The sequence below is a fragment of the Salarias fasciatus genome, chromosome 2 (genome assembly GCF_902148845.1).
Source record: "Salarias fasciatus chromosome 2, fSalaFa1.1, whole genome shotgun sequence".
Lineage (NCBI taxonomy): Eukaryota > Metazoa > Chordata > Actinopteri > Blenniiformes > Blenniidae > Salarias > Salarias fasciatus.
Window position 1 is genome coordinate 31,495,603 of NC_043746.1, and position 22,405 is coordinate 31,518,007.

Genomic DNA, 22,405 nt, shown 5'->3' on the forward strand with positions numbered 1-22,405 from the left:
CTCCATTCTTCATCCCTGGCTGGGCAGGATATTTTAGCTCCTGGAAGCGAGCGGCCCACACACTGAACCGAGTTTCACATTTCTGCTGAATCCTGATCCACCTCACTGCAGCACTGGTTCAGATCTCCTGATCAGCTCAATGCAGTCTCTCATCAGGAGGTCGACAGACATTCCAGGAAATGAATGTACAAAAACAGATGTAATGAAGTTACTCGAGTAAATTTAAAGCATCACTCTTTCTGTTTCATGCACAACAGCAAAGACTTCCTGTCACCTTGTCTCTCCCAGAAGTCAAACTGATTTCTGTTTTCATCTTCAGCTCGAGGCTGATCAGCTGTGAGTTCATGTCTGGAATCCAGATCAATCAGAAATCATGATCAGGACGGGAGAAAAATGATCCAACGTCTCATTTTAACCTTTTTTCATTTTCTTTATCAGCGGTGATAAAGACAGAAACCGTCTTTAAATGAAGTTTTGTCTGCCGCCACATGACTGTTTGACAGGACTTGGTGTGCAGTGTTGTCACTAACACGCTGCTAATTAACGCGTCATTTTCATCTGACTACTTTCTTTTGTAACGAGCAATCTAACGGGTTCATTTTTCCAAACCAGTAATCTGATTGAAGTTAGTTTCCTAAGTGACTTAGCATTACTATTTTATTACTGCCTCATAATATATGTATCAGTGAATTTCTAAGAGAAAATGTTTCTCTTGCATTTGGGAGTGACGCCACATGTCACGTTTTCCCAGGGGAGGACAAAACGCCGGGTCACGGGTGTAATGCTGGATTTTCTCGAAAAGACGAAAAAGACGAAGCCAGACGTCTGTTACTCAGTTTTTGAAAAACGCGCATGTGCCAGACCGTCCGCCCGGCTCTCCTGCTTCTCCCAGGAAACACCTATCAATGGCGGAAGAGTGCGAGCGCAACCCATCTTCCCCGGGCGTGCACGGCTCTGTTTACAGCGTCTGCGATCGGCCTCGCTCATAAAGCTTGTTTTCTGAAACAGTTACAGTTTCATGATGTCAGACTCGCCATAGGTAAGTACTAGCTCAGAAGCTCACGGCTACATACACACTCTGAATGCGCATGCGCAATACGTAGAACGTGCGAGCACACAACGGCTTGACGAAAGCAGCTCGTCAGAATGACTGACAAACAGACCCAGCAGTTATTTTGATGATCCACACGGAACTCAAAGCAATAGAACATCCTGTTTACACCTAGCCAGTTGTCATTCTTATGTTGAGGCAGCAAAGGGAGGAAATCCGTCAAAAGTACCTAAGTTACTTTTAAAGTAAGTGTGACAACACTGTTGGTGTGTGATCAGAGCGGCGCTTTGGATGAGTGTGTGTGATGAGTGGGAGTCACTTCCATAAAGATGATCTCTTCAAACCCAAACCAAACTTTATCTTCTTCTAAAAACAGTTTGGTGTCTTTGGATCTTTTCATTCTTCAGTAGAACTGATGAGACTCCCTGGTCTGAGTCCTGCTGTGCTGCTCTGCAGTCAGTAAACATGAGCAGAAAACCAGTCAAAGATGAGATGAAGGACGACAGTGACACCCTGTGTTCACCTTCAGTACTGCAGTCAGTGGGCTGAGCAGCGTCTTCAGCACTTCCCAGCGTCCTGATGCTCCTTCAATATAGGATTGAATGTTGGAGATCGATGCAGCTTTAATGTTTTCTTCCTTCTGAAGAAGTATATTCAGTTCAATCCAGCTTTATTAATAAACCACCAAGTACAACACAGTCACATCTCCACACTGAGAAAACCCATCAGTTCCACTTGAGCAAGAGGAGGAAGCTGAGGGAAGGAAGAACTCCCTTTTAAAGGAAAAAACCTCAGAGGAGGAGACTTTCTGGAGTCCTGTTCTATAGAGAACAGTTTCTTTTCAAGGACTCAACAGCTTGCAGCCTCGTCCTCTTCTGATGTTCCTTCCTGGAGCTTCCCTCCTCTCCAGCTCTCTGGGTTCTCCCACAGCTCAGACTTCCAGGATCGTCTGTTTTCCCAGTGACGCCTCTGTCCACAGCGTGTCACGTCGTTCATCCAATCAGCTTGCATTTACTGTTTGAGTGACCTTTGACCTTCCATCAGTTTCTCCTCCACAAATCAGACCATCAGACTCTGCAGCAGTCCCTTCTTCCTCTCTGGACACACACTTCATGCTCTGCCGGCCGGCAGCAACACTGGTGCGTCCTTCACGCCGAGCCGGGCGGGGACATGGACCAGGTGACGGGTTCCACCTGGACCTTCTCCTCTGATGGGGGAAGGGGGTTGTTTTTGTAATATGGATTATTGTTTGATGCTAATATTTAAAAAAGATGTGAAAAACTTCCAGGTAATGAAAGTCAACAACATACTATCAAACAAAATGTACTGATTTGAACACAAACAGACCTAAAATGCAGGTACTCACATTGAACGTGTCTGTGCAGGTGGCATCCTGGAACAACAATGCAATACAAAAAAATAAATAAATAAATAAATGAAAACATTTTGAAAGCCTGATGTTCATATTCACTGAAAGCTAGAAACTTCTGCACTTTGACTTTCTGTGTTAACTTGTACATCAGTGTCCAACATCAGCAGAAAGCGTCCTTCCACTGGGAACACCGGCCCAGGGGCTGTGCTGACAGGAGACCGGTGTCGTTCTGTGGGTCTGGAGGAAAACACGTCGCTCCAGAGGTGCAGTCGTTCTGTTTCTGAGGCCAGGTGACAACAATCCACACACTGGCAAAGGCTTCATTCAGCTCGATCCGGTCCTCCTGCTGAGCCCAGCCACTGGAGAGGAGTGTGTCCATGTTTAACTCCTCAGGTTGTTGGTTTAGTTCAGCTCTGACATCCAGCGGTCTTTCAACCAGATCACAGGAGCTGTTCTGACGTGTCCTACAGTCCTGGACCACATCTTTTGATCCATTCTTCATTTGCCACTGACGGCTTCCTCCCGGCTTCCTGCTGTCGCTGAGTGAATCGGTGCTTCATTTCCTGTTTCAGAGAGAGCTGAAGGGTGTGGGCCGAGCAGGCTGTGTGCATTCTTTACCATATCCAGTGTACTGTAATTCATTTATTCACAACCTGCTCCATATTTTTTATATAAATATATTCTCACAGTAATAACGTAATATTTGTGCAGGCTGAGGGGCGGATGGTAGAAACAGGCTGACACGCCCATGAACGCCGCTGTCAGTCCTCGCTCGCTCCAGCTGTTAGCTTCATTGTCTCTTTCAGTTTCTTCTTAGCCGGATCCATTTTAGTCCCAATGAGGCCTTTTACAGCTCCACCACCACGCCTCCTGCTCTTCCATGAACAGCCAGAAAGAACAGTCGGGGTGGTAAGAGCGCTGCAGTCAGCACATTCAGAGACAACATTGTGGACTTGTCTCAGACATCGGAGCACTGTTAGAGGAGGGGTCTTTCTGTCTGGATGTGTTTTTGTGGGGGGTGAAAAGAGGAGCTGCAGATGAGGAGGTGTGTGTACAGTGTGGAAGTCAGTGTCCTTGGAAATGTTTTGTGAATGTTTGTTTCATCTGTAGCTGCTGATTGTCCATGAGAAGTGTCTCTGGTCAGGATCAGGATCAGATGAGGCCGGTCTCTCTGCTGATCATCCTGTGGAAGAGGCCAGAACCTTCTCAGAAGGGAGCATGGGGGAGTGGTTCCCTTCTCTCAGCACCGGGGCCATGTGGGCTGCCAGGCGTTCACGGAGCACAGGTAGCTTCTTCAGCCAGTCTGGATCCTGTCAGGACCTGGAGCTTCTTCCACTTCCTCTTTCTTTCCACTCCTTCCCGGATGTCTGCTGTTGGGATGACTGCTGGAGGTTGCAGTGTTCTGCTGCAGGTCTGCTAGCCGCTATGAATGAATGAATGAATGAATGAATGAATACATTTATTTCGAGGCACAGGAAAAACAACACAGAATAAATATGCTATACAATACTTCACACAAAATCCCCCTCACTGGGCAGAAAAAGAAAAAAAAAAACAGATTGTACAGAAGTAGTATTTAAAAAAACAACAAAAGAAAAAAGAAAAAGAAAAAAATTGATAATAAAAAATATATATAAAAAGAAACAAACAACAAACAAACAAAATCCCAACAACAATATTTACAATTAAGAACTAAACATATGTTGCATTCAAATTTGATGACTGCGCCTCAAAAAGGAGTGGGCTGAAGATAACTTATTAACTCCCACCCCTTGTCTTCCTAAACTTCTTTAGTTTGCCATAATTAATGAACTAAGTGCATTTAGTATATGTATATATAAATATAAATATGACTATTGCCATTATCAATACCACCTCCCTCCCTCATCACATCATCCACTCATAACAACATATAGTAGAATATTGCCAGTAATTATAATCAGTGGTGCTGATAGTTATATTTATCTTTATTTGAAGCATTAGTTTTGCTCATACATGATGTTCCTTCAACGGCCCAGGTGTTGTGTGGACCTGCTGCCAGAGGGGGGCGGTCCTCCGGGAACAGGGCCACCCTTTGGAAGTGTCTGTACTGTGCATTAAAAAGACAAGAACTGGGAGTCTGCTGCTCGACGGTGGTGACCTCCCAGCAGCAGAGCCCCCCTTCAATCAATCAATTACTGTATCGATGTTTGTGTTTGCAAAGTAAATATAACAAGTTATATATTGATAATAGATAAAATAACACAATATCAGGGTACTGTGCATGATTAAGATATAATAGTAGTTGTAGTAATAGTAATATCAAAGTATCATATATGTTGATGGTAGAATTATATGCTATGCGATACTCTTCCGGTGTTCAGTCTCTGCCGTGGTGGGTCTGCGTGGTCTTACTGCCTGCCTTGGTCCTCTCAACGGACCCTGGACCTTGATCAGTTCCTTCTTAGGCTTCACGCCTCTGTTCACTTCTGTCAAACCCCTTTTCCACCAAAACTAACCAGGTGCTGCCTGCTTCGGTGCTGAGTTGGTTCAAATCTCGTGTTCCCTAAAAACTGGTTTGCTCTTCCACTGACAGGGAGCCGAGCTGGAGCCAGCTCATTGGGTCAGCCTAAAAAGACCAGTACGTCACAGTTTACGTAGCCGCTGACACACAAACCAGAACAACAACGGAGGACTTCCAGAAGGTGTTTCGGGCCTTGTGTGTTCAGGTCTAAATGCGGGTTGCTGCAGAGCATCGGCCTCCGGTCCAGCCCTGACCTGAGCTGATCCAGAGACATCAGGCAGCTCCGATGGAGCGTTTTAATCCCTCTGGTGACTGAAGGCTCTGCGTTCTGTTTACATTGTAAAGGGATTCTGTCACTGTTCTGTCTCCACTGCTGGTGCTCCCATCGCTTCATTAAATACATCGAAGTGAGGAAATAACTGCTGTGCTCCTTCTTAAACTCCCTGCTCTCATCTTGTGAATCAATTTCCGTATGTCCCATAAACTTCCCCCGAAAACTGAATTACTATACTGTAAGTAATGTATGTAGACAGATCATGTAATCACATTACTGAGCAGCTGTAGGTTATTGTTACCTGCATGGTGCGATGGTAACACACATATGACACAAAACAGCCGCCACGTCCCTGAGGATCTTAAGGCGAATTGGTTCTGCGTCGCCCTGTCAAGTTTCTCCTGGACTTCTGCTGAAGACCCGGGCACCAGGAAGCCCCGGGTGTCCTCCTCAGACCACTGCTTACTCCTAATATCCATTTCTTGACTAAATTAAATGCTGCTCCACCGTCGCTTTCTGATAAGAAAATGGCGGTTCTGTGTTTTGCCAGAGGAAGCGTAACCCCGCCCCCGGGGCCTGATCCGGCCCAGCACAGAGCTGCTGCCTGAAAAGCCCCAGTTTCTGAGGGCCGGAGGAGGCCTGTGGGAACACCGAGAACTGGTCCAAAGCTGGGGACTGGCCCTGAACCAGCACGGGAACCAGTTTGGTGGAAAAGGGGACTCAGGAGGCTGACTTCTTTCCGCGTTGCCTTGATTCTCGCCTCTCGGCTTCTTTTCCACGGAGGCTCTGACTTCTGGCTGCTCATCTGGTAGCGTCTCCAGGAAGACTGACGCTGTGGTGTGGGTCAGCTGGTTGTCTCGGTGATGATGGACACTTAGCAGTGCTTTGTTTACAAGATCTTTCTGCTACTTCGTTCTTTAGCAAGCAGGCCGTCATGTAACATTCTGGCAGTGATGTACTGGTAACAGATGATATCACTGATAGTAACCACAGCTTTGACATCAAGCTTTGTAGAGATGACCTGTGTGACCTTAGTTCAGTTTACATTTTATTGAGTAGACTTTATTTCCTGCTGTGAAATTCCCCCAGGTGGCGCTGTCAGCACATTTACAAGAAAAACACTGTGCCACAATCTCACTGGATTGAAATCCAGTCAGCTGCATCCTGCTCCCCCATGCACCGGTGTCATCTCCATCCAGAAGAGGAACCCAGACAAGAACCCAGTCCAGGACTGGTTCTACAGAGAATCTCCTTCTCTGGGTCTGGTTCTGCAGGTTTCTTGCTGTCAGAAGAGGTTTATTCCCTCCATGTTCTCCTCTATTTGCTCATATGGAACTCAAGCTGCTGCATTAATCACATTTTAATCATGAATATGATTTTCACTGCAAACGATCTCAAAATTCATAAAATTGAAGAAAAACTATCATTTTTTTTCCTTCTAACTCAACCTCTACACCCCTGCCAGCGCGTGGAGACTTACTGCTTCACCAACAACTTCCACTAGATGGCAGCACCTCGGCACAGTAGATGTATACAGTATATACAGTACTGGTTTGTGATGTCCATCACTCATCAGCAGGAGTCTGTCCGTCATATAGTCATATATCTGTGCTCTTCATGGACATGCTGTTATGCTGGTTCCGGGGTGACGTGAAGTCCAGTTCAAGTTTTTGGAGAGTTCAGGAAATACAACCAATCAGAACATCCAATTAAAACATGCAATCAATCATCCAATCAGAACATCCAATCAATCCTTTGTTCTGAAAAGAGAAAAGCTATTAAATCTATACCTGTGTGTAACACGGATGTTGTCATAATCTATAAACTCCTGCTTTAAGTTCTTCTTTCTCTTCAATTTTCCATTTTCATCAGCAGTTTCTTCTTTACATTGAACTCTCTGTTATACAGGGGGAGGCCGGGGACAATTGTAACACTTTCTGCTTGAGCAGTGTAACTCGGTTGTTGTTTGTGCTGGAGATCTCAGATTCCATATTTGTCTTCTATAAAGTACATTCAGTTGTACTTTTAAGACAATTTATGTAAATTATTGTCAAATACAAAGTGGCATGTTGTTACAGCCTACCCCGGTACTGGGGTAGGTCGTAACACTACTCGGGGATCGTTGTAACACTAAAATGGTTATGCTTAACAAAGACCCACACTAATATTTATATGCAAGAGCTATAATGAATCTTAAAGAAGGAACAATATCAATCCAAGAACACAAAAATAATGATAAAAATAACTAAAAAGTGCAAGTTAAATCCAATACAAACATATACTATAAAATAAATACATTTAGAAATCACAAAATGAATAAAATAGAGATCTATGGAACAATCAACAAACCACTCTTGAACCTGTTGACCATGTGACCTGCCATTTTGTTTGATCAGACAGGCAATTGTGGAAAATGTCCCTGTCCTTGCCTGGGCTGCAGGCTTCATGGGTCCAACATCTACATTGCTGATATCTGATCCACGCTTCCTTTGGCCATGAATCACCAAAGTGCTCCAAACAGACAATACAGATGTTTTTTATCATCTGAAGAGTCGATCATCTGAGATTAAAAGGCCATATTTATGTACTTTGAAATCTAGATTGCATGTTGTTTGGTGTCACAGCAAAGTGCAAGTGTTCACCAGATCCAGGATGCTGTAGATGCTCGTGGTTTCAGCAGGATTCATCCTCATCCAGGCGTCGCTGGCTGTGTTGATGCATTTCTTAAACAGACCATACATGCTACGGTCTAGGGGTTGCAATTTGTGACTACAGTGTGGTGGAAATGTGACAAGGATAATGCCATTTTCTTCTTAAAAATTGTTACAACCATCCCCGACCCAGGCAGCCATTAAAAAGCTAACCATTTTTAGCATTTAGCTTCAAAGCAGGCACTACTGTAACACATCAAATTAAACTGCATCTGCAACACAAAGGACACTGTGAAAAAAATATTTAGGGAGAAAATTTTTACTTTCTTGCCTGAAAAATAGTTTTTCTTGTCTAAAACAGAGAGCTTTTCCAATAGGGACATGTAACTTCACCTCTGAGCTCACTTTGGAAGTGGACATGGGCTATATCGAGGACAGCACCACAGCTCCTTCCTGATTGGTCAACCTGAGAGTGTTACAACTGTCCGGTCTCCCTATATCAGTGCGATAAATGCCCGTTGTAAGTGTTTGTGTTCATGTTTGCTTCCAACGTGCATTAAAATGATTTGTAAACGAAGTGAAGTCCAGTGGTTTTTAGCTCTGTGTTGAAAACACGTCTTGTAGAATTACTGATATTTCCTGATATAAATGACTCCATAGCGCTCGGGGAGCTGGAGTAGCTGATTATTGACGGTAAGACTCTGGCAGGTGGAGTAAAGCATCATACCACTCCTTTAGTGTTTTGTTTTTTCTTTGTTGAAAGTTGTTCCAGTTTGGACCAGTTTGTCAAAGTATTTATTTTGAACTGCTTTATTGAAGCTTCTTTCTCTTGTTGTATTTTCTTTTCTTGTTTTCAAAACACTGAGTGCAGTAGGCTACAGACTTTTTTTTTTCACTACTAAACTAAAATGTATTTCTACATATTTAACTAGAGGGTTTCTTTTATAAAACATCTTCAGTAAATGCTGTTCCAAATTGAAACACATAATCTTGTAAATAATCATGATTATAATTTCGACCACAGTAATCATGATTATGATTTTTTTCCATATATGAGCAGACCTATAAGGAATTATTAGGTTTTTTTGCTGTTAAAGTGTCATCAGATATTTATTTGGTTCAGTAGAAATCTTTTCTATTGAGTCGAATGGTTGAATTATCTCAGTTTCAGCTGAAATGAGCTTTAGTTTTTGGTGATCAGTCTGTTTCTTTGGCCTTTCCAGTGCAGCCGTACTGACCCACGTGTCAGATTTTAGTTCTTCTAAACATAAAGATGTGGTAAATCTGGGGGACTGCTTTCAGGTGAAGGTTTATTGAAACATATAAAGTGTTGTGAAACAAAGTCTTCATTGTTGTTCAGAATTCTTGCTTCATAGTGAAAACATGCTTCAGTCGTTTCCCCGTGGAGGCTGCATGTTCTCCCTGTGCTCAGAGGATATACCTTTGATTGTTGGCTTTTCTTGGTAAAAGTGTCTTCAGGTGGAACTGTCTCTTTCCTGGCTCTGAATAAATCAAACTGAATGGAATAGAAATTATAGTACCGATGTTTGACCGGTAGATGGCGCCCCTCCCCCGTCATTCTGAAGCTTCCTCCACCTTCTGCTTCTCCAAACTGCTGCTCTGATGCGAGGAAACGTTCAGCAGCTTCAGTTTCATTACTATTTTAAATAATCTCCCATTAATGACGGGAAGGATCAGGTTTATGGAAAGAAAAGTTCAATCCTCCATGATCGAAACTGTAAAGCGACGACTGCAATCTGGAATAATAAATGTTCTTAAGTTTTATGGAACAAAAAGTAGTTTGGAGAAAAAAAAAAATTAAATAAATAAATAAATAAATAAATAAATAAATAAATAAATAAATAATGCCCTTTTGCAGTCTTTGACAGAAACGTTGAAGCTTCCAGCTCTCACTCAGGTCGCGGTGCTGTCGGGACCATCAGCTTTGGAAACTTATTCATTTATTTATTTTTAAACTAGAATAAAAAGTTGAGACTTGGATCTCCGCAGCAGGTCCCAGGACCCTCACCGACCCAGAGGTTCGTTCTACCGGAGTTGACCTGTTTTCTGTGCTTGGCTCCGTCTTTACGCGCCGGGACGCGCGCTGCGCGGCACAATGGAGCGGGAGCGCGCAGGAGCGCAGCTATCCAATGGGATGTGTGTTGGGAGGGAGTCAGCTCCACTCCTGCTTTGTCCTAACTTACTGAGCACAATATGACTGGAGCCCTCCTGCACCGTTATTCCCCGGGACCGAGCCCGTAACTTTGGATAACTTTTTACGCATCTCCAAGCAGCAAGAAGTTCGCTTTTGTTTTATCTTTCAGAGGATTTCCTCACTCCATCTTTCATGAAAGAAGAAGAAAAAGCAGTTTAAGGAGTTTGAGCCCTCCCAGGTCTGCAGGAATCATTTGCGCTTCCTCGGGATTGGATGTAATTAACGCGAGCGCAGCGGCGGAGGGAACGGCGCGCCTGGAGTACTTTTGCAGGACTTTTCGGGAGTGGAAAGAGCGGCGTCTGAGCCCGCTTCGGGTTTTGTCGGCAGTTTTTCCTGGAGTACAATGCTTTAGAGAGCGGCGGGCGCAGGATGGACTCGGTCTGAGAGAGGACTGGCTCTGTGACCATGGCGCGCGCAGGTAGGAGCTCCGCTCGCGTTCCGCTCGTCTTGCTGCTCTTGTGGACTCTGTCGCACAACTCAGCATCCAGCCAAGTCCGCCAAGAGTTCCAGGTCCTGGAGGAGCAGCCGGTCGGCACGTACGTGGGCACGATAGAGACCAAACCCAGCTTCACGTACCGCTTCAGCGAAAACCACAAACTTTTCTCAATTAACGGCACCACGGGGGTGATCTCCACGTCCTCCGTGATCGACCGGGAGCTGCTGCAGAGCGACGTGATTAACGTGGTGGTGCTGTCCAGCCAGCCCACCTACCCCACCGAGGTCAGGATCGTGGTTCTGGACCTGAACGACAACTCCCCGGTGTTCCCCGACGCCTCCATCGTGGTGTCCTTTAAGGAGGACGCCAGCAGCGGCCGGCAGGTCATCCTGGACACGGCCACGGACTCGGACATTGGAAGTAACGGCGTGGACCACACCACCTACAGGATAGTCAAAGGCAACGAGCAGAGGAAGTTCCGGCTGGACATCACAGTCAACCCCAGCGGGGAGGGGGCCTTCCTACACCTGGTTTCCACTGGAGGCTTGGACCGGGAGGTGACCCCGTCCTACCAGCTCCTCATCGAGGTGGAGGACAAAGGAGACCCCAAGAAGTTTGGATACCTGCAAGTGAACGTCACCATCCAGGACATAAATGACAACCCCCCAGTGTTCGAGCAGGACCAGTATGTGACCAGTGTTTATGAGGATGCAGCAGTGGGTTCCAGCGTCCTGCAGATCACAGCCTCAGATCAGGACGAGGGAGTCAACGCCGAGATCAGGTACTACTTAGACGAGGGGACGCCTTTCCAGATCGACCCGAAAGCAGGCACTATTATTATAAAGGAAGGTTTAGACTTTGAGAGTAAGAAAGAATACTCCCTGACCATCCATGCAGTGGACAACGGGGTGCCGGCTCTGTCCGGCAGAACAGAGGCCACCATTAAACTGGTAGATGTGAACGATAACGACCCGGTGGTGAAGTTCAGATATTTTCCCACCACTTCGAAGTTCGCCTCTGTTGATGAAAACGCTCAGATTGGCACGGTTGTGGCTTTGCTGACAGTTTCAGACTCGGACTCCCCCACAGCTAATGGCAACATCTCTGTTTCCATCTTGGGGGGGAATGAGCAGAGGCACTTTGAAGTGCACACGTCTCCTGTGCCCAATTTAAGTCTGATCAAAGTGGCCAGCGTGCTGGACCGAGAGAGGATCTCCTCCTACAACCTGACCGTGTCCGTGTCAGACAACGGCAAGCCCACGGCCCGGTCCTCCTTTGCAAGCCTGGTTATTTTTGTGAATGATATCAACGATCACCCGCCCATATTCCAGGAAAGCCTGTACCGAGTGGATATCAGTGAAGACATACCCAAAGGCAGCTACATTAAAGGGGTTTCTGCCACAGATGGCGACTCCGGGCAGAACGCCAATCTGCGCTACGCTCTGGTGTCTGGAAACGCTTTGGGCTGGTTCACCATCAGCGAGAACAGCGGTCTGGTTACCAGCGCCGCTTTGCTGGATCGAGAAATAGCGTCTGAAATTGTGCTGAACATCAGTGCCAAAGACCAGGGGCTGCAGCCCAAGATCTCTTACACTAAACTGGTCATTAACATCACGGATGTGAACGACCAGGTGCCTACGTTCACCCAGAGCACTTACCACGTGTCCCTGGCGGAGCACGCTCCCGCCGGCACCGAGCTGCTGCTGCTGTCGGCCTCGGACGACGACCTGGGCGCCAACGGGACGGTCCGCTTCTCGTTTGAAGCGGAGACGCCGGCCGGCGTCCGGGAGCTGTTCCGCCTGGACGGCGCGTCGGGCCGGCTGAGCACGGCGGTGGAGCTGGACCGGGAGGACCAGGCGTCCTACCTACTCCACATCCAGGCGGCAGACGCCGGCAGCCCCCCCCTGCATTCTGTGGGCAGAGTCAACATCACCGTGTCGGATATCAACGACAACAGGCCGCTGTTCTACCCTCTGCAGTATTTTGCTAATGTGAAAGAGAACGAGCCGGCGGGTTCTTACGTGACCACCGTTTCAGCCACAGACCCCGATTTAGGCCGAAACGGCACCGTGAAGTACATCATTACAGCCGGAGACGCGTCTGTATTCCGCATCAACAGCAACACGGGGAAGATTAGCACGATGGTCCCTCTGGATAGAGAGGAGAAAACCACGTATCAGCTGCAGGTGACGGCGGCGGACGGCGGCGGCCTGCGCTCGCACACTCAGGCCATAGTGACGGTGACTGTGATCGACACGCAGGACAACCCGCCCGTCTTCAGCCAGCAGGCCTACAGCTTCGTCATGTTTGAAAACGTGGGCCTGGGCAGCGTGGTGGGGACGGTGTCGGCCACCACGGTGGATCTGAACACCAACATTTCGTATTTAATCACCTCGGGTGACCAGAGGGGCGTCTTCTCCGTGAACGGCGCCGGTCAGATCACGGCCTCCAGCCCCATCGACAGGGAGGAGCAGGCCTTCTACCAGCTGAAGGTTGTAGCCAGGGCTGGAGAGATCACAGGAGAGGCTTTTGTTAACATAACAGTGAAAGACTTAAACGATAACGCTCCTCATTTCATTCACTCCGTGGAGCACGTGAGCGCCGTGGAAAACTGGAGCACAGGTCACGCAATATTCCAGGCCAAAGCCTCGGATCCCGACGAAGGCACGAACGGCATGGTGGTCTACCGCCTCACGCAGAACCCCAGGGGCCTGTTCCACATTCACGAGAAGCACGGCCTCATCACGCTGACCGGGCCGCTGGAGGTCACCACCAGCTCCTACCAGGTGGAGGTGAGCGCGTCCGACATGGGCGTCCCGCAGCACACGTCCAGCCTCGTCCTCGTCGTCAGCGTCTACGACGTCAACGACAACTCGCCCGTGTTCGACCAGCTCTCGTACGAAGTCATCATTCTGGAGTCGGAGCCCGTCAACAGCCGCTTTTTTAAAGTGGAGGCCACGGACCGGGACTCGGGCCTGAACGGCGAGATCATGTACGACATAGCCGGGGGCAACACGGGTGACGTGTTTGGCATTTTTCCAGACGGGCAGCTGTACATCAAGTCAGAGCTGGACAGAGAGATCCAGGACAGATATAACTTGGTGATCGCAGCCAGAGACAGGGCCGTGGAGCCGCTCAGCGCTTCGGTCAACGTCACTGTGGTGTTAGACGACGTGAACGACAACCGGCCCCTCTTCAACAGCACCAATTATGTGTTTCATTTTGAGGAAGAGCAGAAAAGGGGGTCTCTGGTGGGGCAGGTTTTTGCTGAGGATAAGGACTTCGGGCCTAACAGTGAGGTCCGGTATACTTTTGAGGCCCCGCAGTCCAACTTTGAGCTGAACGCCATCACGGGGGAGCTGACCAGCACCCTGCGGCTGGACCGCGAGTCGCTCATGAGACAGAGGGGCGCCGCCGTCTTCAGCTTTGTGGTGGTCTCGTCAGACCAGGGTCTCCCAAAACCCCTGAGAGACCAGGCTAAAGTGCAAGTTTACATACAAGACATCAATGACAACCCGCCTAAGTTCACCAAAGACATTTACCAGGCCTCCATCTCAGAGTCTGCTCTCAACATGACTCAGCTGCTGCGGGTCTCGGCCTCAGATGTGGATGAAAACAAAAACGGACTGGTGCGCTATCACATCGCGGAGGGGAACGAGGAAGGTCAGTTCTCCATAGACAGCAGCTCGGGACAGGTGACTTTAGTGGGAAAGCTTGACTATGAATCCACGTCCTCGTATTCACTGAAGATCCTGGCCGTGGACGCCGGCGCCGTGGCCCTGTCCTCCTCATGCATGCTCAGCATCAGCATCCTGGACGAAAATGACAACTCCCCCTCCTTCCCCAAGTCCTCGCTGTCTGTGGACGTCCTGGAGAACATGAGAATCGGGGAACTGGTTGCCTCTGTGACCGCCAGCGACGCCGATTCAGGCCAGAACGCAGACATAGTGTACAGCATCACAGCCACCAACAACCACGGCACGTTCAGCATCAGCCCCAACACCGGCAGCATCTTCCTGGTCAGAAAACTGGACTATGAAACTCAGTCTATGTACAAACTCAACGTCACTGCAAAGGACAACGGGAGGCCGTCGCGCTCCTCGTCCGTCCCCGTGGTTATCCATGTCCGGGACTTTAACGACAACCCCCCCATATTTACACCGGGAGACATTTTCAAGTCCATCCCTGAAAACCTGCCCGTGTCCACCTCGGTCCTGACCGTCACGGCTCACGACACCGACGCGGATATCAACGGTGAGCTGGAGTACTCCATCGTCCAGCAGATCCCCCGGGGGGGCCACTTCAGCATCGACCCCGGCTCTGGCCTCATCTACACCAACAGGGAGATTGACAGGGAGTTCTCCAACCTGTTTGAGCTGACGGTTAAAGCCACCGACCAGGCGGTGCCCGCCGAGTTCCGACGCTTCGCCCTGAAAAATGTCACCATCTGGGTCACGGACCAGAACGACAACGTCCCAACCTTTGTTTCCCAGAATGCCCTTGTAGCTGAACCTAACATAGTCATCGGCTCCATCCTGACTACGGTGGTGGCCTTTGACCCCGACGACGGCGCCAACGGGGAGGTGGAGTATGAGCTGGTGGAAGGGGACTCGGACACGTTCATCATGGACCGGTACAGCGGAGACATCCGCCTGGCGTCCCAGCTGGTCCCGTCCCGACTCACCTACACTCTCCGTGTGTCGGCCACCGACCACGGCACCGAGCGCAAGACATCCAGGACGGAGCTGACCATCATCCTGCAGGGCGTGGACGGGCCCGTTTTCTCCCAGCCCAAATACATCACCATCGTGAAGGAGGGCCAGCCGCCGGGCACCAACGTCATCCTCCTGGACGCCTCCAGCCCCAGGGGCTCGGCCTCCAGAGTGGAGTACTTCATCGTGGCCGTGCGCAGCGGCGGCAAGTCCGTGGGGAGACTCTTCACCATTGGCCGCCACACGGGAATGATACAGACGGCGGCGGAGCTGGACCGGGAGCAGGGCTCCGACCTCTACCTGCTGGATGTATACGCCATCGAGACGGACGCCAGCCAGCCCCGGACGCAGCGGGCAGAGGTGAGTACGCCTCGCACGGCGGTTCTCTCCCTAGACGACCATGCTTCACACTGCCACTGCTTTCACTCATCTCACACACACACACACACATACACACACTTAACAGCAGGCTATGAGGTCTATCAGATAATCATTGTCTTGGGTGAGTCATATGTGCTGGTGTGTCGGCGTGAGGACTGCTGAAGTGTGTCTTCTGAAAATGCACTAGTTTAGTTAATAGTTACTGGTTTAATTAATTCTTTGAAAGTATTGATCGCTGAAGGAAATGAGCTTTGCTTGTGAAATGCAGTGACTGAAATCTTCTTAACAGTTTTTTTGAGAAGTGAAAACACACACACACACACACACACACACACACACACACACACACACACACACACACAAATCCTGCCTTGTAGCTGTAAATCATTCCAAGGTGCGTTTTCAGTCCGAGGAGCATGTTGGTTTGCTTAGTGAGTCAAACAGAGACAGTCCAGCCGTCACGGATGCGGCCTTCACTGCAGGTTTTCGTCTTCAGGCCAGGATTACGCTGAGCTGAGGAGCTCGGGGCTGTTTTGGCGCCGGGGTGGTCCCTGGTGCCTTTATGCCACTGAAACTGCTCCACAGGCAATAAGTGACCATTACAATTGGGTGACCCTTTAAGACTGTGTGAAAAGACGCCGGGGCAGAGGGAGGGGCTCCGGCGCTGTCCACTCGGCTGCACGTTTTAAGTAAGATGGAGCTAAATCAACTGATGTGTAATGTAGGATCAGAACACGTGCTCTATACGTATGTCCAGGGAAGGACAGATGAGTGGCAGGACTGATGCAGGACACATGTTATTGCCTTTTCAACGCCTGCAAGTATTAGAGCTGAAATCTGACACAGCAATCTGGTATTTAGAGACGAACTCACATATTAATGAAATCAAGGATTACCGGGCAGGACTGTGTCAGCAGAGTGAACCTGAAGGCCTGCCGGAGCCAAACGGGAATATCAAATGTTCCCTCTCACTGCCCGCAGCAAAGATGGCAATCTGCTTTCCTGTGGACTCTACTGTGGGGCTAATGAGAGAATCTAGTGCTTGACTGCTCCAGACTTCAAACTCCAGATTGGTTTCATGCTAAGACTGACCCCCCCCCCCCCTCCCCCCGGAGAGATGACTTTACCACAGCACCTGGCTCGGGAGTCAATCTCTCCACACTGGAAGTTGGAGGATTTCAGATGAGCGGTCCGTTGTGGGGAACGGGACCGGTTTGGCTCTTCAGCGGGACGCCGGTCGGCCATGTTGGGAGCGTCCGGGCCTCTGCTGTCAGCGGGGGCTCAGAGTGGAGGGTGGTGCTCAGCGTAGACGTTCAGACTTAGACTAATGTTTCTCCACGCTGGTGTTTACACAGCAGATACCCAGTAGCGGCTGGGGGGTTATTTCCATCCCGGGGGTCGTGACCCTTTCACATTCTTCATTTCCTATTTTCGCCATTGATTGAAAGCATGAGGAGGAGCTGGCGTTTTCCCCGAGACGAGCGCGGCGAGTGTGATGTTTTGGAAACAGTCAAACAGAGAGAGTCCATGTTTTATCAGCTCATCATCTCAGCCAGCAGGAGGGGGGTCGCTGGGTACCGGGGGGGTGGGGGGGTCAGGCAGGCTGCTTTCTGGCTCACATCTGGCTCATGTGTGGAACCGGACTGGTCCTGCTCCGCGCTGCTCAAAGGCAGCAGCCGCAGTCTGTTTGCTAGAATGTATGAGCCTGGTTGGAAGGCATCGTGGATGAGTCCACTGCCCAGAAATCTCTTTCTTCCTCTCATTTCCTAGTTTGGTAAACATGCAGTAGTAAAATATCTTGGCAGCGGCCGGGCCCATTGTGGGTGAATCCAGATTCCTCTGGATGTTTTTAGGTTCATCACGTCCTGCGACGTCCCCGCTGAACCCGTGGCTCCCCGCCGGTCTGGTGATGAGCAGGTGTTTCCAATCCAGACCTCTGAACACGTTTCCTCGTCTTAACACACCTGCAACGATCGTGATTCATCAGATTTTAACAGAAAGCTAGAAGAGAAAAACATTTTAAACTGCTTTCTTTGTCAGTGGTGCAGAAGTTTTACAACTTTGTTGCTGAAGTGATGTTTTCAGAATTAAACCCAAACCTGCACTGGCAGCCCGAAAGCTTTAAGAAGGAGCCAGAGGAAGAGCCAGATGTGTGAGGACTGGGTTCCTGGTCCCGGTCCTGGTCTGGCTCAGGGCCTGCAGCCTCTCTGGACTGTTTCCTGAAGGTCTGGGTCTGGGGGGGGGGGCGTCCAGTCCGCCTCCTCCCTCAGAGTAAACACGTCCAGCAGGCCTTCCTCTCCTCTGCCGTCACAGATAAAGGCTGCTGCTGCTCGTATTATTTTTCTGAGCGCGCCGGCGTCCCGGCCTGGCAGATTTAGGAGTGTGTATGGATGCTGCTGTCAGCCGGCCCCCCTCCCCCCTCCCCCCTCCTGGCTGTTTGGAGAGGAAAGCCTGTTTCTGGAGGCTGCTGGACTCGTCGGGCCGTGTTATTGGGAGCTGTGGGAATGAAGGAAGAGGTGGGGTGGCAGGAAGTCTGTTTTTTTGTGCCAGACTCAGGCAGCGTTGCTGGGACTGATGGGAAGGAAGCGCTGGTTCAGGATCAGGTCCCGAGCAGGTGGAGGAAACGGGGATCAGCTGGCATCACGGCGCAGGAATGCAGATGTTTGAGTCCGATCCAAAACTTCACTTAGTGCCGCTGTCAGCGATGTTTAGTCCAGGATCTCCGCCTCCCTCACCGTCAGACCTGAGAGCTTCTCTCACCTTCTTCTTCTTCCTCTCTGTGTTTTTGCCGTCCGGGGGAATGTAACCAGAGCATCAGTGTGAGAAATAAATCTGCCTGAAATACAAACCCTGTGAAGCAGAGAGGTCAGCATGACAGCAGCAGAAGGTCACGTCCATCTGGATGCTACAGTGTGTGTGTGTGTGTGTGTGTGTGTGTGTGTGTGTGTGTGTGTGTGTGTGTGTGTGTGTGTGTGTGTGTGTGTGTGTGTGTGTGTCTGAGAGAGGCAGTGACAGCGTTCCAGAGAGCTCCCTGAGCTGCACACTCTCTCATCTTCAGCAGGAGAAACGCTCCGATCACGCTGGATTTTTATAGAAATTTAGTATGAAGTTTCATGTCCCTCAGGAGGCACATTCAGGAAAACTGGAGGAGGGACGATGCAGAACAGACTGCGTCCCGGTGTGTTGTAATTCACGGTCTAATTGTGTTGTTTTGAGTGTGTCCCGGCCGTGGAGCGTCGGCGGTGCTGGACAGCCGGGCTGTAACTCATGCACTCCGGCCCGTCCCGGTAGGTGGTCCCTCCGGTCCCGGTCTGGACCTGAACCTGAACCCGAGGACTGCCGCTCGCCTCGGAGCGTCTGTCCACTTCTGCCAGACGCCGTCAGCGTGAACGCTGGATAAACACTCAGCCGTGCGCGGATGGACGCGAGGGAGAGCTGCCAGGAACTGACAGCCGGGGGTCAAACTGGAGTTCAGGGAAACGGCGACTGGTAGCAGCTCACACGCCTGGGGTGTTTCAGACTCCGGCTCTGGTCGTGGTGTTGGTCTTGACTCCCTCTCTCGTGGTGTTTTCCGGTTGCAGGAGTGCTGAGTTTGATTGGGAGCGTTGAAGTGATCAGTCAGCTGTGATTGGCTGTGTTCTCGCCTGACCGTGGCTGAATTTCCTCATTAGGTATCAATAAAGTTTGTGGAATTGAATGACGGCATCCCAGAGGTTTCTTCATCAGCTCTCTCTGTGCTGCTCGGACCATAAAACATACCCCAGTCTCTCCAGCCTGACAAAAAAGAAAAAGAATGTTCCACTACTTTGACTTGTAAAATGAAGTCAGGAGGAGGAGGCGGAGCGCCGGGTTGACTTTGGCACGTCTGGCCGCGGTAATAATGGATCCCAGCTCCACCGTGATTTGTTCTTACACGTGACTTAGCAGGGCTCTGCAGCGTCAACAAACACTCCACGGATCCACATGCTGAAGGCTCAGCGAGCAAATTTCCATTGTTTTCACAACTCAGACGTTCGCCGTGCAGCCCGGCGACCGGGAGAGAGAGCTCGCCGCCGCGCCTCTGCGCGTCCCGCCTCCTGCTCGCCGTCCATCAGAAGCACGTCTGAAATGAGATTTAGTGGATCCTCCTCCTCCTGCGGGGCCATCAAACACCAGGCCCGCAGAGGATGTGTGCGTTTACTCGGTGTGCGCGCGCACACACACACACACACACACACACACACACACACACACACGCGCAGTCTCGTATTTCTATCCTTGTGGGGACCTTCCATTGACTCCCATTCATGTCTAGCCCCTAACCCTGACCCTTACCCTAACCCTAACCCACACCACAACAAAGCCTAACCCTAAAGAAATGTTTTTGCACTTTTACTTTTTTCAGTAACAACAACATGGTCAAGAAAACACTGTTTCTCCTACTTAGGACCGGAAAAAGGTCCCCACAAGGCACGTCGTTCCACGTTTTGCTATCCTTGTGGGGACATTTGGCCCCAACAAGGATAGAAATACGAGAACACACACACACACACACACACACACACACACACACACACACCTCGGCTCCACAGCTTGTGGTAAGACCAGCGGCCCGCAGGCAGGAAGGGGGATCCTCACAACCCGGACGGATAATTTAGGAGCTGGAGATGGAGGGAGGAGAGGGAGGGGGTTGGAGCTGGAGGCGGGGGGTGGAGGAGGAGGGGGGCAGGGAGGTTTTGGGGGGGTTGGAGCTGGACTCTGGTAGATGGACTGGCACCACGGAGCCAGAGACCCTGTTATTGTTATCTCCCCTCTTAGTTTATGAGTTTTCCGTCAGGAGATCCTGGAGCTCCTGCAGTCGGGCTTTATGAAGAGCTTAGCCATGTTGTGACTTATTGCTTGTGCAGAACTTCTATTTTATGCGTCGCAGCGTCTCGGCCGTGGTAATGTTCCCCTCCGTGCTCGCGGGCCCCGTGCGGGCTTCTCCCCGCTCCGCCTGCTGCTGCTCGGGTCTTAGCTCGCCGGCCAAGCCGCGCTCGCTTTGCAGCTGTTTTCAATTTGGAATTGAAATATTTCAGCTCTCAAAATGTCCCTGCATGACTCTTCCAGCCTTCCATTTCTGTGCAAGTTGTTAAATTCTCGTGTCGAGTTTGTTCGTGTACCTCATTTGACGTGTTTCTGGCTTCGTCCTGGACCTTGAAAATCCACCCGGTGATGGAGCGGATCTCGCCAGTTTCTCCTCCAAATCTTTTTTGAATCATTGTGATCTCATCTGCGGCGCAGCCAGACATTGTTCAGACCAACCTTAGTTTATTTTAGATTCTAGATGGAATACCAGAGCTGAAAAAAGTAATCAGAGTAGCCACGAATACAGGGAGCCAATGAGTGATGAGCACATGATGTCACGGTTTACCTTCATGCTGACTGTCTCACTGACAGCCTGGAGACGGGTTCGGAGGCGAGCCTTGAGCTCAGTGTCTCTGAAGCTCTGCTGGTGGATTGTTCTAGACTTCCACAGCCGCAGAACAGCAGGCTCTTCTCTCTGGAGTCTCCGAGCAGCAGCGCTCCCTCTGAAGCTCCAGAAAGAAGATCTGGTCTCTGGCTACAAGAAACAGGTCCTCCATAGCAAGCCACTGTGTTACAGGACAAACCCCCCCCCCCCCCCCCCCCCCCCCCCCCCCCCCACCCCAAAAAGGGTAACAGGACAGTCCCGTCTGTGGGGCTGAGACAGACAGGCTCATTAACCCTCCTAGACCTTCTGGTTTCCTTTTGTTGCTCTCCAGTTGTGTCAGTAACACGATTCAGTCCTGGAGGGGGTCCAGGTTTTTCAGGTCAGTCCTGGAGGGGTCTGGGTCCTGGAGGGGTCTGGGTCCTGGAGGGGTCCGGGTCCCGGAGGGGTCTGGGTCCTGGAGGGGTCTGGGTCCTGGAGGGGTCTGGGTCCTGGAGGGGTCCGGGTCCTGGAGGGGTCTGGGTCCTGGAGGGGTCTGGGTCCTGGTCTTTCCGGTCCTTCGTGCAGCAGAAACCAGATGCTTCATGATGTGATACTGTTTTTACAGTTTGACCATTTTATTAAAATGTGTCTCTGGTCGCTCATAAAACTTTATGAAAGCTCACTTCACTGCGTGTGTGTGTGTGTGTGTGTTAGCGTCCAGCTGCTGCCATGCTAATCCGTCGTCTCGCTGATTCGCACGTGATCCTGCAGGAGTTTCATGACGTCTGAAGCAGCCGTTTGAGACGGAGCATCTCTCACTGCTCAGTCCGCCGAGCGACCTTTGACCTGACTGGCAGATCATGAGCGGAAGCTTTTGGTCCTGGCAGCTTCGTAACCGGCTCTGTGTGTGTGTGTGTGTGTGTGTGTGTGTGTGTGTGTGTCCCAGCGTGCTGACTGGCAGCTGCAGTGTGAACTCTGCAGGATTTCTTTTTTCCTCTGACGTGCGACAAGGCCGAGACGCTGTTGGTAATGATGTGGTTATTACTTCCCATCATGCCTCGGTGCGAGCTGCAGTGGAACAGTACAAGACAGTCTCCACTAGAGGCTCATTCATGCATGTCTTTAGTCTGAGTGCATCCAAACATTTCAGCTCTTGTCCGGCCTGATGGTTTCATTGACATCACTTCCTGGGTTTCAGATGTTTCTCTGCAGAATTAACGGCTGTGACTTTAACTCAGGTCCAGATCGTTTTGAGTTTCCTTGTTCTGTTGAATTCTGGGAATCCTGTGTGGGAATTGAACCCTGCATGTGAAAATCAATCAGTAACAGTGCAGAGGCATCACCTTACTGCTGCTCTTTGAAAGTGTGTTGAGCGGCAGCGCCCCGGGCCTGGAGTCCCG

At 50.1% G+C, this 22,405-nt stretch overlaps 1 protein-coding gene across 1 annotated transcript in view; it reads left to right on the top strand.

Moving 5' to 3' along the window:
- Positions 1 to 10,465: 10,465 nt before the first annotated feature.
- Positions 10,466 to 22,405, top strand: part of fat4 (FAT atypical cadherin 4) — a 74,281-nt gene continuing 62,341 nt past the window's right edge. The window contains exon 1 of the mRNA XM_030104500.1: positions 10,466 to 15,574. Coding sequence (XP_029960360.1) covers positions 10,472 to 15,574 — 5,103 coding nt within the window. The 5' untranslated portion in view covers positions 10,466 to 10,471. The remainder of the gene's footprint in view (positions 15,575 to 22,405) is intronic.